The sequence below is a fragment of the Oryx dammah genome, unplaced genomic scaffold (assembly GCF_014754425.2).
Source record: "Oryx dammah isolate SB20612 unplaced genomic scaffold, SCBI_Odam_1.1 HiC_scaffold_26, whole genome shotgun sequence".
Taxonomy (NCBI): domain Eukaryota; kingdom Metazoa; phylum Chordata; class Mammalia; order Artiodactyla; family Bovidae; genus Oryx; species Oryx dammah.
The window spans coordinates 37,079,639-37,096,788 of record NW_024070210.1 but is presented as its reverse complement, the minus strand read 5'-3'; the positions used below and the strand labels follow the sequence as shown (position 1 = coordinate 37,096,788).

At 35.5% G+C, this 17,150-nt stretch overlaps 1 protein-coding gene across 6 annotated transcripts in view; it reads right to left on the bottom strand.

Moving 5' to 3' along the window:
- The window catches only part of DDHD1 (DDHD domain containing 1), a 71,852-nt gene that overhangs the window by 33,120 nt on the left and 21,582 nt on the right, over positions 1-17,150 (bottom strand). For 4 of the 6 annotated variants that reach the window (XM_040226417.1, XM_040226420.1, XM_040226419.1 and 1 more), the window contains 3 exons: positions 8,171-8,299; positions 6,963-7,110; positions 796-902 (listed from right to left, as the gene is read on the bottom strand). In XM_040226417.1, coding sequence (XP_040082351.1) covers positions 796-902; positions 6,963-7,110; positions 8,171-8,299 — 384 coding nt within the window. Of the gene's footprint in view, positions 1-795; positions 903-6,962; positions 7,111-8,170; positions 8,300-10,177; positions 10,280-17,150 lie in introns of all 6 variants that reach the window. The other 2 variants (XM_040226416.1, XM_040226418.1) reach the window with 1 other exon arrangement.

The following is a 17,150-nucleotide window of genomic DNA, read 5'->3' as shown; positions in this document are numbered from 1 at the left end:
CCAGCTATTTGCAACCTCCTGGATTGTAGCATGCCAGGCTTCCTTGTCCTTCACTATCTCCCAGAGTTTGTGCAAACTCATGTCATACCATCCAACCATCTCATCCTCAGTCATCCCCTTCTCCTTGGGCCCTCAATCTTTCCCAGCATTAGGGTCTTTTCCAATGAGTTGGCTCCTTGCATCAGGTGGCCAAAGTACTGGAGCTTCAGCTTTAGCATCAGTCCTTTCAGTGAATATTCAGGACTCATTTCCTTTAAGATTGACTGGTTTGATCTCCTTGTTGTCCAAGGGACTCTCAAAAGTCTTCTCCAGCACCACAGTTCAAAAGCATCAACCTAAACATTCTATTTTAATGGTTTTAATATTCAAAGGGCAAAACTTATTGTAAAGAAAGTGCATATTTTATGTAATTTCTCAGTGTTAGAGTAAAATTCATCAGCCCAAGGAATGCAGGAATGACAATAAAACAAAAAACCTAAGATTTTATCTTCCAAATACAAGCGAGGAAAATTATCAGGAAGAAACTGTAAGCTAATATGAAATTGCAGACAACGAATGCTTTAAAAGTATTGACAAGTCATTTTTCTGTCAAAAACTTCAGGGCATTCATGAAAACTGCACTATTAGAGAAATCTATATGGTGGTCCAAAATGACGTTAAGTCAATATAATTATTTATTTTAAAAAAATGGGTTTTATTTCCCTAAATAATCTAGAACAAAGAGTATACCTCAAGACAAATTAAAAACATTTCATTCCCATTGACTAAATCATTTAATTTTTAAACAAAATGTACCTCCATCCAGAGTAAGTTTTGACCGCCACTCAACAGGCAGAAATTCAACATGTGTTGCATGGTTGGAAAAATGCCTTTCTTCTATTTTTCTTGCAGCCTCTCTCATCCTTAAAAAAAACCAAACCAAAACAAACAAAAAAAACTATCAGAGCAACTTCACATATGCATTTACATGATATAAAATGACTTCAATCATAACACTTCCAAATTGCTTATAACTGTCCAATTATGTTTAAATTACTGCTACATTATGCAATAGTCTGTAATACTAGGACACCATTTCAAAACTGTTTTCTTAAATTTGTCATCTCTGATTGCAAATATTTCAAGATTTGATACTATATTCTACATAATTATAAGTCTTTAGTGGAGAGAATAACATATAATAAAATACCCTGTGTGTGTGTTAAGTCGCTTCAGTCATGTCCAATTCTGTGACCCTATGCACTGTAGCCAGCCAGGCTCCTCTGTCCATGGTATTCTCCTGGCAAGAATACTGGAGTGGACTGCTATGTCCTCCTAATAAAATACCTACCTCTAAATAATTAGCACATTGTGGCTTGTCTTACTTCATCTATTTCTCTACTTGTTCTCCACACAATATAGGTTTTTAAATTCTACTTTGAAAATTAAGGTACAGTGAAATATTTTTTTAAACTTTTGAAGTGAAGTGAAGTCGTGCTGAAGAATTGATGTTTTTGAACTGTGGTGTTGGAGAAGACCCTTGAGAGTCCCTTGGACTGCAAGGACATCCAACCAGTCCATTCTAAAGGAGATCAGTCCTGGGTGTTCTTTGGAAGGAATGATGCTAAAGCTGAAACTCCAGTACTTTGGCCACCTCATGCGAAGAGTTGACTCATTGGCAAAGACCCTGATGCTGGGAGGGATTGGGGGCAGGAGGAGAAGGGTACGACAGAGGATGAGACGGCTGGATGGCAACACCGACTCGATGGACGTGAGTTTGAGTGAACACTGGGAGTTGGTGATGGACAGGGAGGCCTGGTGTGCTGCAATTCATGGGGTCGCAAAGAGTCGGACATGACTGAGCAACTGAACTAAAACTGGTAGATGTCTCTTAAGCGTCTTTCAATCTATAGATCCCTCTCTCTCTTTTTTGACTTTGTAATTCTTTTTATGTCCTGCAGAGTTTCTCAGTCTAATTTTTAATGACTGCATCCCCATAGAGTTTCTTAATGTGCTTCTTGTTGCCTATTTGGTGGTGAGATACAGGGACCTGATCAGATTCAAGTTCTACTGTTTTGGCTAGACTACTAACTCCATGCTGCTGCTGCTGCTGCTAAGTCGCTTCAGTCGTGTCCGACTCCGGTGACCCCATAGACGGCAGCCCACCAGGCTCCGCCGTCCCTGGGATTCTCCAGGCAAGAACACTGGAGTGGGTTGCCATTTCCTTCTCCAATGCATGAAAGTGAAAAGTGAAAGTGAAGGCACTGAGTCATGTCCAACTCTCAGCAACCCCATGGACTGCAGCCCACCAGGGTCCTCCATCCATGGGATTTTCCTGGCAAGAGTACTGGAGTGGGGTGCCATTGCCTCTCTGACTCCATAGATATATATATATATATATATATATATCTGGTTTTCTCTTTTTCTGGTGATACTAGCAAATGCTGTGATCACTGCTTAGCTCCACTAATTTACTATGGTTGCAAAAAAGTGCTTTTTAAATCTCCCCATTCCTTACACTTCAGGAAAGAGAAATTTCCCCACATCAAATACTTGCTGCCTTGTGATATAATCAAATAGTTCCTGTATGAACTGAGAAAAGGCAGGATAAATGGTTAATTCTTCTCTTTTATTTAACAATTAAATACTGAGTTGTTAAGAGGTTTTATATTTTTTGATATTATTCAGTTCACTTCAGTTCAGTCGCTCAGTTGTGTCTGACTCTTTGTGACCCAGTGAATTGCAGCACGCCAGGCCTCCCTGTCCATCACCAACTCCCGGAGTTCACTCAGATTCATGTCCATCGAGTCAGTGGTGCCATCCAGCCATCTCATCCTTTGTCGTCCCCTTTTCCTCCTGCCCCCAATCCCTCCCTACTAACTCATAGATTTAAAACATATTTGAACTGTTCTAACCCATTGTAGTTATTATCCTTACTGATCCTTAAATTGTTTCCTTTCTAGTCAGTGAGTCTCTTCAACTTTACTTCTGTGTCTTTTAGACATGACCTCAGTAGCTTTTACTTTTTTTAAAAACAACAATTCAGTGGCTTTTAGTATCATTGAATTGTATAACCAACACCACTCTAAGTTCAGAACACTTTCATTATTCCCATAAGAAACACCCTACCTAGAGTAGTCAAATCCCATAATTCTTCCCAGTAGGCCCTGACACCATTAATCTACTTTGTCTCCATGAACTTGCCTATTCTGGATTTTTCCGATAAATAACATCTATAATTTATGGCCTTTTGTGTCTGGCTTCTTTCACTTAGCATAATGTTTCAAGGTTCATCCATGTTATATCATGAATCAATTTTTCTTTGCTTTTTAAGGCTGAATGACATTCTACTGCATAAATATATCACTTCTGTTTATCCATTTACCAGTAGATGGACATTTTTTGGGGGGGGCGATTATAACTAATGCTGCAGTGAATATTAAGAAGCTTTTCCGCAGATACATGTTGTCAATTCTCTTGGGTATACACCTAGAAGTAGAAGTGCAGGCTCACATGTTAACTCCATATCTAACTTTTCTGAGGGAAGTGCCAAACTGTTTTTCCAAGGCAGCTGTACTATTTTACAATCCCATCAACAACATATGAGGATCCTTATTTTTTTAAGAAATCCAGTGACTGGATTTCCCTGGTGGCTCAGATGGTAAAGCGTCTGCCTACAATGCGGGAGACCCGGGTTCGATCCCTGGGCGGGAAGATCCCCTGGAGGAAACTGCAACCAACTCCAGTACTCTTGCCTGGAGAATCCCATGGATGGAGGAGCCTGGCAGGCTACAGTCCATGGGGTCGCAAAGAGTCAGACAAGACTGAGTGACTTTACAATTTTTTTTTTACATCCTTGCTAATATTTGCTGTTTTTTATCTTTTTGATAAGAGTCATTGTAGTCAACAGGAAGTGACATCTCCCTGTGGTTCTGAATTGCAATTCCTTAATGACTAACAATACTGAGCATCTTTTCATGTGTTTAGGGACCATCTGTATATTTTATTTGGACAAATGTTCATTCAAATTATTCACCCACTTAAAAAACTGGGGTATTTATTTTTTTAATTATTGAATTATAGATATTCTTTATATATGCTAAATGCTAGACCCTTATCAGATATGATTTGCAAATATTTCTACCATTTGATGGGTTGTCGTTAACTTCCTTGATAGTGTTATCTGAAAATCAAGAGTTTTAAATTTTGACAAAGCCCAATTTATCTTTTTGTTCCTTGCTGCTGCTGCTGCTGCTAAGTCGCTTCAGTTGTGTCCGACTCTGTGCGACCCCATAGACGTCAGCCCACCAGGCTCCCCTGTCCCTGGGATTCTCCAGGCAAGAACACTGGAGTGGGTTGCCATTTCCTTCTCCAATGCATGAAAGTGAAAAGTCAAAGTGAAGTCGCTCAGTCGTGTCCGACTCTTCACGACCCCATGGACTGCAGCCTACCAGCCTCCATCCATGGGATTTTCCAGGCAAGAGTACTGGAGTAGGGTGCCATTATGGCTTTTTATTTTCAGTTCAGTTCAGTCGCTCAGTTGTGTCTGACTCTTTGTGACCCCATGAGTCACAGCATGCCAGGCCTCCCTGTCCATCACCAACTCCTGGAGTTTACCCAAACTCATGTCCATCGAGTCGGTGATGCCATCCAGCTATCTTATCCTCTGTCATCCCCTTCTCCTCCTGCCCCCAATCCCTCCTGGCATCAGAGTCTTTTCCAATGAGTCAACTCTTTGCATGAGGTGGCCAAAGTACTGGAGTTTCAGCTTCAGCATCAGTCCTTCCAATGAACACCCAGGAATGATCTCCTTTAGGATGGACTGGTTGGATGTCCTTGCAGTCCAAGGGACTCTCAAGAGTCTTCTCCACCACCACAGTTCAAAAGCATCCATTCTTCGGCACTCAGTCTTCTTCACAGTCCAACTCTCACATCCATTCATGACCACTGGAAAAACCATAGCCTTGATTAGACGGACCTTTGTTGGCAAAGTAATGTTTCTGCTTTTTAATATGCTGTCTAGGTTGGTCATAACTTTCCTTCCAAGGAATAAGCGTCTTTTAATTTCATGGCTGCAATCACCATCTGCAATGATTTTGGAGCCCCCCAAAATAAAGTCTGGCACTGTTTCCACTGTTTCCCTATCTATTTCCCATGAAGTGATGGGACTCGATGCCATGATCTTTGTTTTCTGAAAGTTGAGCTTTAAGCCAACTTTTTCAGTCTCCTCTTTCACCTTCATCAAGAGGCTCTTTAATTCTTCTTCACTTTCTGCCATTAAGGGTGGTGTCATGAAAGATGACAAGTCCAGAAGATCAGATCATGGCTGTGTACAGATTCAGGCAGTTGCAGGTGATACTACCAGTCATTAAAATGCATAGACTAGCAAGGACTTCTGGAAAAAAAGACTAATTTTTTTCTTCCTGAACTCAAATACAAGATGATATAAACCACATCTAGAACCACAGGAGATGTCTGAAAATAGCTAAAAAATAAAGGCGTGTGGAGTGGATAGAAACCAGATTCTGATGACTTTTTGGCAAATCTTAGACTTCTCAGTTTTATGGATTACTAAATCCTCCTTCTGAGTTAAGTTTTCCCTCACTTGTACCCAAAGAAATCAAGCTGGTACCTTTCCAAATATGAACAGCTCCAGAGAGAATATGTTATTAAACCTACTTCTCAGATTCCTTAGGTAACCAAGGAGAAGATTAGCATCTTGCCACAAGAATGTAAATATTGTGGGAAGTACAAATCATCAGAAAAGAAAATCAGAATCAGAGGAAAGAGATCTCTGTAATACGAGTTACAGAGAATGACAAGAATCAGAATGACCTGGAGCAGTATCTGACAAAGATTTTTTGTTTTTTTTTTCAGATTGAACTGTACTTTTATTTTAACCCATCAGCTGGCATTAAAAGGTGTTACAATAAAAAGTAAAATAGAACTCAACATTGTATTATTATAGAGATATTGCTGAGGACGTAGTTCCTGGTGGTATACAGGATTTGCTTTATCAGGACTCAAGAAACACATTTACTTGAAATTTCAGAACCTGATAAACTGTGTTCTCAACAACTGGTTTGTTCTCATCACATTATAAATTTGATCAGATTTTTCTTTATACTGGCTGCAAGTTGAGAGCCAAGTTTGTGGCAGAACCCGTAACTCTAAAATTTCCTTTTCACACCGTCCTAAACATTTTTGAAACTCATATATGAACATTCCTTCTCCCAAGATCATCTTAACAAGCTTTTAGAATAAAGCTGAATATAAATAACTGAGGCAAATAACCCGCCTAGCATGTTGGCAAAACATCCACTGTTTGTTCTCTGTAAAAATTAGGGTTCCGTTTCCTCTGGTTATAATTAACTGGACAAGTTAAGCTGCTAGTTGGCAACTTACACAATTCTTAGCTTTTTCAGAATTATACAATATTCTCAGTTTCTGCAATTCAGAGATTAACACAGAAACTTAAAACTAGACTTTTTTCTTGCTTTCAACTTCACTTTAACGTAAACTAATGGCTTCCTTTGTGGCTCAGACGGTAAAGTGTCTGCCTACAACACGAGAGACCCAGGTTTGATCCCTGGGTTGGGAAGTTCCCCTGGAGAAGGAAATGGCAACCCACTCCAGTATTCTTGCCTGGAAAATCTCATGGACAGATGAGCCCAGTAGGCTACAGTCCATGGGGTTGCAAGAGTCGGACACGACTGAGGGACTTCAATTCAATTCAATTCAATAATACATTAAGTAAAAACGCTTTCTTATCCTTTTACTTCTCCATGTTAAGAGGGAAAAAAAATCAAATAAATATCATCATCATCACCTAGATATAATCATTCTCAAAGTTTGGTCCAAAAGCTTCATCTACAACTGAAACAGAATAGCTGGCACCAGAGAAACATGTGGCATAATAATTATACCCTGGACAAAAGTTTGGACTCTGACTAGATGGAGAATGGAGTCATCAAAACACTCACATGGCAGTATTTTTGATAATTCTTCCTTGGTCCATTTTCTGTCCAATGCCATGCACAACAAATACGATATGGGTAGTCTGAGATGGCTTGTCTTCTAATGTTGCTTCTTCTACATAACCTCTATGAAGTCTGGTCCCACTACTTGATGCTGTGGGAAAATCATGGTTCTAAGCTTATTACTTATTACAGAAATAGCATTTTTACTACACTGAAAAAATAGGGGGAATAAAATTGGTAAGATATAGAATGATCAGCTCTAATAAAAAGTACTGAACTAGACATGAGAGTGAAGCCAGAAACAATGAGGCAAAAAGAAAAAAAGATGAACTGAACACATAAAAATTAAAAATATTTCTGTAAGAAAAATATTATGAAGCAAAGATAAAAGATGAATGACAAATGGAAAACATCTTGCAAAACACGACACACAGTAAGTTAATTAAAGAAGTTATTAATCAAAAAGTGAAATGAATCATCCAAATAGCAAAATAGGCTAAAGGTGTGATAAATCCACAAAACAAATACAACTAATGAACAAATAAATGTGTAAGAACATCTATTATCAAAGAATTTTAAAAGATAGTAAAAAATTATAGTAAAGTAAAAAAAGAGAAAAAATTTTTGAAAAAATATTTTGTGATAATGCACTCACATCTTTTCCAGGTATCAGTCCCTCTTTTCTTCCTTTTAGTCAAGTTTGTTTTGTTTAAAGATTTGTCTATGCTCAATGCCTCCATTTCTTCAAGTTCTACTTAAACTTCAACTCATACCCATCTGTCTGTCCCAGAAATTCATCTAAGTCACCAATGATCTACATTTCACTAAATCCAAAGAAAAATTTCCAGTCTTCACTTTTCCTGACACTGTTTCAATTGCTTGTCAATTGTCATTTCAACTGACACAATTTCAATTGCTATGTTTTATTTCACATCACTGCCTCAGGTCTGACTGCTTTTGTGCTTTGAGAAGTAAAAAAACATATTTAATAATCTTGCCAGATCATTCCTAATATATAATTATTTATTAATGAATACATGTCAACTCAGTCACTTTAATAAAAGTTAGTTTAACAGGGTAGAAACTGTCATTAAACTTAATACATATTTAAAATATACTGAAGATAAAAATCTGAATTGTCTATTTTAAATATAAGAGAAAAAGTCAGAGTCCCAACATATTGACAAACTCTAATAATATTTAACAAATACCTTTAGAAAATCCCAGTTTTTGAGTAACTGTTCTTGCAATTTTAGATGTTGTTGCATCACTATAAAGATATACTTCATCCACACTGTGCCAGTCCACGTGGTTTCGACTCAATTTGAAACTATGAATAGCTGTTGCAAAAAGGAAAAATTTGAAGGTCTCCAAGACAAACTTCATTTAAATGAAAATTATAATACACAGATTTTTTTGAACGAATATTTTAACTCAGTTCAACAAAAAACTGTTTTATTGAAACATATATTGATGTGAAACAAGTCACGGACAGGGATTTTATTTATATATATTATTAAACATACTATAGGAAAAGGCAACTTGTTAGAACAACATGGAATAAAACTGGCTCAACTACCATAATTTTAACCTCTTTAGGAAATATACTTTGATTATTAAAGAACTGCTTTCCCAGGTTATGTGATCATTCCTTAGGTCTAAGGGATATACACCTTCATGATAGTCCCTCAGTACCTTTGATATAGAAACTTAAGCTCCATTTCTTTTGTTGACTTTACTTTTTGTTCTATGGAAACTACTCAGCATAAGATAAAACAAGACTCAGGTGAAAAAAAATTATCTTTAAACTGGGAAGATAATAACCTAATTTATTAGAATATAAGGTATTTTGGGAATGGATATTAAAGCCAATTATCACTGGATACTGCTCACCATAACAGAACTCCAAAGTTGAAAGAGTTTTTTTTTTTAAAGAAATCAGTTTTTTCCTACTGTTATGTTTAAATTAGTATGGTTATTTCATTTCTGTAATGAGGTATGCTTGGTGAAAATGAGCTCTAAACAAAGAAAATAGCCAAACCTATATTCTCTGGGAATAAAAAACTCTGTGAGGCAGGGACTATACCTTAATCACTTTGTATCACTACCACCAAACATAGTCCTAGCATACTGTTTGACATGTATCACAAATTTAGTAATGTTTGTGGAAGCAACAGATTAAGGTAATTCTCAAAACATGTCCACCAATTCATCTTCTGATAATTCTTATAGTCTGAAGGCCTTAAACTTTTCTCTTTATTTCTTATATAGAGGTAAGAAAAATTCACATACCTTTATAAAACCAGTCACCTTCAAATCATTGTGCCTATTTCCTTAAAATACTCTTAAAGCAAAATATTATGTCCCATTATATATAAACCCATAGAGGTATAAAGAAAGGGATTAAGTGACTTGCCACAAAACTAGCTAGTGACAGAGTCTGACTCTTCTGTTGAAGGATAAGGAAGAGTCCTGGTCAAGATCTAAGACCATAAGACACATTTTGTGAAAAGGTATTTCTTACTAGAACACAAAGAAAAGCAAATCCTTGCCAAGAAAATGTACTTCGGAGTTACAGTTAAAAATGCCATTTCAAAAATTTGTGAAAAACCAATTTATACCTTCCTGACCTACCAGGACACACAACTACTAACATTGAACACAAGACCAAGATGCAATTACATAACAAACCTGAATAATACCTTCTCTGGCAAACAAAACACAAAAACCCAGTGTAAAAACCTCAGTCTTTTAACTAAAAGAACTTTCCATAAATTAAAAAATCTTTTGCAAGAGTCTGTTATTTACTTTCCTAAATCTATGTCTGATCCTTAAGTCAGTACTTTAAGCCTTTTAATCCAATGTTTCAAAACTGCATTTTTGTTAAAACAGTTCTGAGCAACACATTCTTAAAACATTAAAACTGTAAGACCAAGATATTAACAGTGTTAAGTCAACAAAATTTTGTTTCTCTCTAAACCGTTCACATTGTCTTAAAGCATGTTAATACTGGCAAATATCCCATTGCTGAACTATATACATGGTTTGCAAATGTTTATACCACTTATAATTAATACTAACCAAAATAACACACTGGATACATTTCTATAAAACTAATAATTTCTATGCTCTAAGTACAACTGAATGCTATAGACGCAACTGAAAGCTACAAGCCAGGAATATATCTACAAGGAGAAATAAAACTACAATTACTGTACCTTGGGAACGCTTTCGTTTAAGACCTGCTGCCTCTGTACTCTCCTTATATCCTCTCCATTTGAACAGAGAAGGGAGGGAGAAGGGAGGGAGGTGGTAGACAACTAAGAAAGCAAAAACACTGAGCTTCAAAGTAAATTTTAAATGAGGTTTACCATTTTGCCTTTTTGTTGTATTAACTTTAAAAAATTAGTTGTATTTGACAAACATTATTCTAGATGCTTTATATAAATTCCAATTAAAAATCAGTGCAGCAAAATATTAGTTTAATAATGTTTATCAAATATATGCTTCTACTTTTACTGAAAGTAAAAAGGCAAATGATATTTAAATATATCAGTTAAAGACACCTACATGATCACCATTTTTAACATCTTTGTATAGATACAATAAAAAACAAAACGGCATTTTTGTATGCATAAGAGATTAATAAAACCCCATCTTTACAATACTAAGGTTATTTACTCTCACCAAATTTGTGATTATGACACAGCCAACATCTGATGTGCAAATTGAAAATGCAGTCAACAATATTAAACATCTAATGCAGCTTTCTTGAGAAGATACCACAGTACTCATTCTACTAGATGCTTTCCTTTGCTGAACAGAGCCTTCCTGTAGAAGTATTCTTTTCACAACTCTGTTCAACAAAGTTGTTAAAATATTTTCAAAAATGAAAAATGAAAACATGAAACTTTTCAAAAAAATTAAACTGAAAGCTCTACTTTGAACTGATTTTTAATGAAAGATTTATTAGTGACAGAATTACAAGAAAAAATTATTTTAAAATATGCTGTGACATCTTGTAAGTATAAAACAGATAACCGAATAAAGCTAGACACAGACTTGATATTTGGCAAATCAGTAAATAACCTTAAAGTCAACACTTTCCCCGTCAAATATTGCTAGTTATATATCAACAAATTTCTTCACATTTTAAAATAAGCAATTATTTTAAAAAATCCACTAAGAATTAAATCTTACAATCAGTTTCTCTACAGTCCACTTAATGAATCACAGAATCTTTATGATTTAGTTCAAATTTGATTCCCTGGTAGCTCAGCTGGTAAAGAATCCACCTGCAATGCAGGCGACTCTGGTTCGATTCCTGGGTTGGGAAGATCTGCTGGAGAAGGGACAGGCTACCCACTCCAGTATTCTTGGGTTTTCCTGGTGGTTCAGCTGGTTAAGAATCCACCTGCAATGCAGGAGACCTGGGTTCGTTCCCTGGGTTGGGAAGATCCCCTGGAGAAGGGAACAGCTACTCACTCCAATATTCTGGCCTGAAGAATTCCATGGACTGTGTATAGTCCATGGGGTCGCAAAGAGTCAGACACAATTGACCAATTTACATACTTCACACATTTGATTTTCATCCTCACTCTCTTCTACATTAATGTGACATTCAAAGATTAAATACTGCTCAAATACAAAAATACTTAATTCCAACTGTATAGTACTAGAAATTTAAAAAAATCTTATATATAAAGTAAATTTAAAGATACACGTGATAAAGGTAATTGAGAAATGCTTACAAGGCATTTCATAACTTTGTGTGTAATTAGGTGATTATAAAAAAAAGTATAGACAATAATTACAAGCTGAATTAAAACATCAGGATTATAAAAATATTTTGCTGTCACAGAAGGGTGGAAAATGACAACCAAAACAATTTTCTTCACTGAACATATTTCTTCTTTCATGTGCTTTCTGGTCACTTACTAAGGGGTAGATATACTACTTGCAGGAAGAAAAATCATTAGGAAAAAGCTAGCATATCCAAGTAGATCAAATCTGACATACACTTGAGACTTTACTGCTCAAACAAACCCTAGACTTACAAGTCTACTAGCAAAACTAACCATGCCCTCACTAAGAGATAACTAGAGGGAAACATATGGACCATCCGATCACACTTTAAAATTATGTAAACACTTTCTAAAAGCTAGTCAATATATAAAAATGAGAGCTTTTACCTAAAGGAATACTAATGTAAGGGTTAACCTCAAGACAAATATCCCAATATACTAAAATCAGAGGAACATATTCAAAACATTTTCACAAAGTTAAAAACATGCTTATTAACCTTCTTCTTGTATTTAATTCTTATTTTCACTTGAAAAGCATTTGCTTTGTTACAACATCCTGTAGCATGGAGTTTCTTTTTTTTCAACCCAATGCAAAGAATTAAGTACCACCACAAGCAGACACAAAAAGGTGATCCTTTTTGTCCTTTGATCCTTCTAACAAGGATCACTAAAATAAAGTTTTAGTTAAGAATTCTTACATTGTGTTTGTTAGCAAAAGTATGCACAAACTCAAAATACAACTGAAAATTCTAATTAAATGCTAACATTTAATAAAACTTTTCATTTATGTATTAAAGTCTTACACAGCAGTGAAAAAGATTTTAAGTACTAAGATACAATGTTTTCAATAAATTTCCTTACTATAATTCATGTCTTACAGAAATGTCCTTCATTATATAATTCTGAACGCAGAGTATCAAAAAGGAGGTTGCTGAAGATATACTACTCCCTAAAATAGAATAACTTTATATAACTTTTCCCTTTGCAAAAGCTGGCAACCTGGATAATCTCAACTTCAGGGGAAGGAGGTTTGCACATCTCAAATCTGCCAACTAGAATGAGAAAACTCCTGTCAATCTTCTTGGATCTCACAGAACTAAATACATACATTTATAAAAATTGATTAGTAATTAAAAGCTAGAAGATAGGAATCCTGTTAGCTCAGTTGGTAAAGAATCTGCCTGCAATGCAGAAGACCCCAGTTCCATTTCCCATTCCTGGGTTGGGAAGATCTGCTGGAAAAAGAATAGGCTACTCACTCCAGTATTCTTGGGCTTCCCTTGTGGCTCAGCTGGTAAAGAATCTGCCTGCAAAGAGGACACCTGGGTTTGATCCCTGGGTTGGGAAGATTCCCTGGAGGAGGGAACGGCTACCCACTCCAGTATTCTGGCCTGGAGAATTCCATGGACTCTATAGTTCATGGGGTCCCAAAGAGTAGGACACACCTGAGCGACTTTCACTTCCTTTCACTTCATGACTCTTACAGACACATAGAGTTGGACTGTGCATTCCAAACAAACCTGTCAATCTCGGCCTTTCAATTGGAGTGTTACTTCACTTACATTTACTATAGTTTTTGATATGGGTGAATTTAGGTCTATCATTTCCCATTCATTTTCTTTATCTGTATTTCTTGTTTCTCCTTGTTTCTTTTGTTTATATATATATATATATATATATATTACTATTTTAATTTCTCTACTGGTCTGAAGAAAAAAAAATAACATCTTTTTATTGTGGAATAATTTTCAACCTACAGAAAAGCTGCAAAAATAGTACAGAGAGTTATCACTGTCATATATATCCTTCATCCAGCTTCTCCTAATGTTAGCATAACTATATAGTACAATGATCAAAACTAAGAAATTAAGGTTGGTATAATACTATCAGCTAAAATACTGACTTTATTCAGAATTTTCCAGCTTTTCTACTAAAGTCCTTTTCTGTCTTTGGATCCAATCCAAGGTACCATGTTGCATTTTGATGCTATGTTTCCTTAGTTTCCTCTAAATTATGATGAATTCTTTAATCTTTCCTTGTCTTCCATGGCTTTGACACTTAAAAAAATTTTTTTTTCAGCTTTACTAAGGTACAATGACAAAATTATAAGAAATTTAAAGTTTACATTATGGTGATTTGATAAACACTATTAAAAGAATCCTGACTCCATCTAGTTAATTATAACCTTGACATTTCCAAAGAATACTGGTGAGTTATTTTGTAAAATGTCCCTCAATTTGGGTTTGTCTGATGTTTTCTTGTAATTGGATTGAGGTTATACAGTTTTTGACCAGAGCAGTTGTAGGACTAATTCATTTAGTTCAACCATTTTTTACTGATTACTGCTTGGATAGATAAATTATGAAATGAGTGAGATAATGCTCTAGGACTTTTAAGTATTTACAAAGTAACTTATTCGAAGCCCTGCCTTTATTTTATGACTCAAGTGCTTCCCTGGTGGCTCAGTTGGTAAAGAATCTGCCTGCAAGGCAAGAGACCAGGGTTCAATCCCTGGGTTGGGAAGATCCCCAGAAGGAAATGGTAATCCATCCCAGTATTCTTGCCTGGCAATTCCACAGACAGAGGAGCCTGGTGGGCTACAGTTCATGGGGTTGCAATGAGCTGGACATAACTGAGCAACTAACACGAACTCTACAATAACTTTAATCCCCAGTGAACTTCTAGCTTTCATTTGTTAGGCTGCCATATAAATGTATCCTAGCCTAGGAAGGTGGGGTTGGAAGAGAATCATTTTTTAACTCAGAAAATGAAATTTAAACCACAAAATATGATTATACTTTGGGGGGTTTATCTTTCTTTGAAAGATAAGTAAGTTATGCTAAACTTCAATCAATTTAATTCAGTGTTTACTCTGAGATTAGTAGGATAATTAATAAGAAAATAATAAATATATTCAGTGTATTTGTGTCAATAACTACACTAACCAAGATACAGATAAGGTCAGAAGGAAAAGGAATTAGGATTTTATTTGAATGTCCTTCAAGGCAAGAGGGACTTTCCTTGTGGCTCAGCTGTTAAAGAATCTGCTTTATAGGAGAGACCTGGGTTTGATCCCTGGGTTGGAAAGATCCCCTGGAGAAGGGAAAGGCTACTCACTCCAGTATTCTGGCCTGGAGAATTCCATCGACTGTACAGTCCATGGGGTCGAAAAGAGCTGGACATGACTGAGCGACTTTCACTTCAAGGCAAGAACTCTGTTAAGTTTCTTAGGAATTCCCCAGAGAACTTAAAAAGAGTTCCTGAATAAGGTTTTTTTTTTAATTTTAAATTATTAAATATGACAATTTCTCAGAAAGCCTCATTTGAGTAACTCCACTGCACTGTGATTGCCAATTCTATTTTATATCTCTTCTTCAAGAATGTATAATATGCACTGTCTACTTTGTTATCTTGTATTTATTCTCTGTAACTTCTCATCTGCAGGCTTTGTCATCCCCAATGGTTTAAAACTCCTTGAAGGACAAAAACCTGTGTTTCTTTCACGAAAGTAATGAGCATAGTACTATTTGCACAAAGAATACTCAAAATCTTCTAGCAATATGAACAGTCAAGGCTTTACCTAGGTACAATAAGAAAATTTAAGTGGAAAAACTATTTTTCCCCTAAAATTAATAAAATAGGAATTTCAGAAGCTTAAAGGTAAGAAGCTAAATAATCAAGATAATACTTCTTTATTTTTGTATTGCAAATTTGAGTTATTTTTCCAACAACCTAGCTTTTTGGACAGCAAATGTTCTTTCTTCAAGACCAGTGATAATTTTCAAATGTACTCCAGAATTTCCCATAATCTTCAAAGTCAAAAATCACATTTTAATACATAAACGTATGTTCTAATATTGAATAACAAAATGGCTGGAAATTCATGACAACAGTACATACAATGAATTGAACTTTGTTGATAATAAAACATCCTGATGTTTTATGTCACAATATATTTAAAAAATCAATTTTTCTTCTAATGAACCTCAAAAGATCATCAATTTGAAAGATTACAATACAAAAGTGTTCTATACTTTAACAATTTTCTATTATTACTAATTAGAATTTTACCACCCAATCTGTATCTTTAAAGCTATCAAAAAATACAGTAATATCCTAGATTGACAAGCTCAAAGACATGCTGAAAAATTTTCTCATACAAATAAACCATGTTCTTTTATCAGACTTATTTAAATGACTGGCTCATAAAAATTAGAGCACTTTGAAGAAAATTTGAGTATGCTGCTCCATTTACCATTTCAGATTCCAAGTAGATGGGATCTAGAGGTGAAACAGAGCTAATGACTAACTTCTACAGGGCGAATTAGCAAGTGGAAAAGAAATGCTTTGAATATAGTATGAGAAAGGGGGACAATATACTTATTTTTATTTTTCATACTCATCCTTTTCCCCCTTGAAGCTCTTGGGTTTTTCCCATGCATTAACAGTAAAGAATCTGGGAGTATAAACTGGGTTTGTTAAGGTGAATTGCCATTTTTGAGAGAAGACTTAAGGAGAATTAACAGAAAGGAAAAAATCTAGAATTCAGTCTTTTCCAATAGAGATGAAATTATGAAAAAAGTTCAGCCTTTCAAATACTATGAAGTAGGTTTTTGTGATTATTTAGAATGGTGATGAGAAGTTCCAAAACATGTCCGTCACCAATAAAAGATAAGACATATACAAAATTTGTTATTTGTGCTTTAATCAAAGAATTGTTTTTATGGCAGTCTTTAGGAACATAGACACAGCTCTGCCTTATAGACACTGAGCTGTTCTTATATATTGATATTTAAGAACCTCGAGCTTGAATTTTACAGTGAAATAAGAACATATTTGACTCTAGGGATTAGGAAAATGAAATATTTAAAATTCCTAGAGTATGGTATCTGCCATATAATAGACATTTCTTAGATTTAATTACCGATTTACTTAGAAGCCTCCATTTTCCTCAGTTATGTAGAGTTTTAAAGATATAAAAAACACCCAATTTTAAGCTTATTGTTAATGGACATGAGTTTGAGCAAGCTCTGGGAGATGGTGAAAGGCAGGGAAGCTTGGTGTGCTGCAGTCCATGGGGTTGCAAAGAGTTGGACATGACTGAGTGACTGAACTGAACTGATGTGATATAAACAATTACTTCCAACTACATAATTCATTTCTTCCAAGCTGGACTTTTGAATTTCTTGATCAATAATTGAATTTTTCTGCTTTATAGATGTTTTACAAGGGGAGGGAGAAAAATCACTAATTTATATTCTAATTCACTCGCTTAAGTAGGTCTTGCCAAGAAACTTTCCATACAAAGGCAAACATGGATGAAGAAATACTTTTAGGAAAAAAAAAGAGAAATCTACAAATTCTAATCTACCTATACTGTTATACT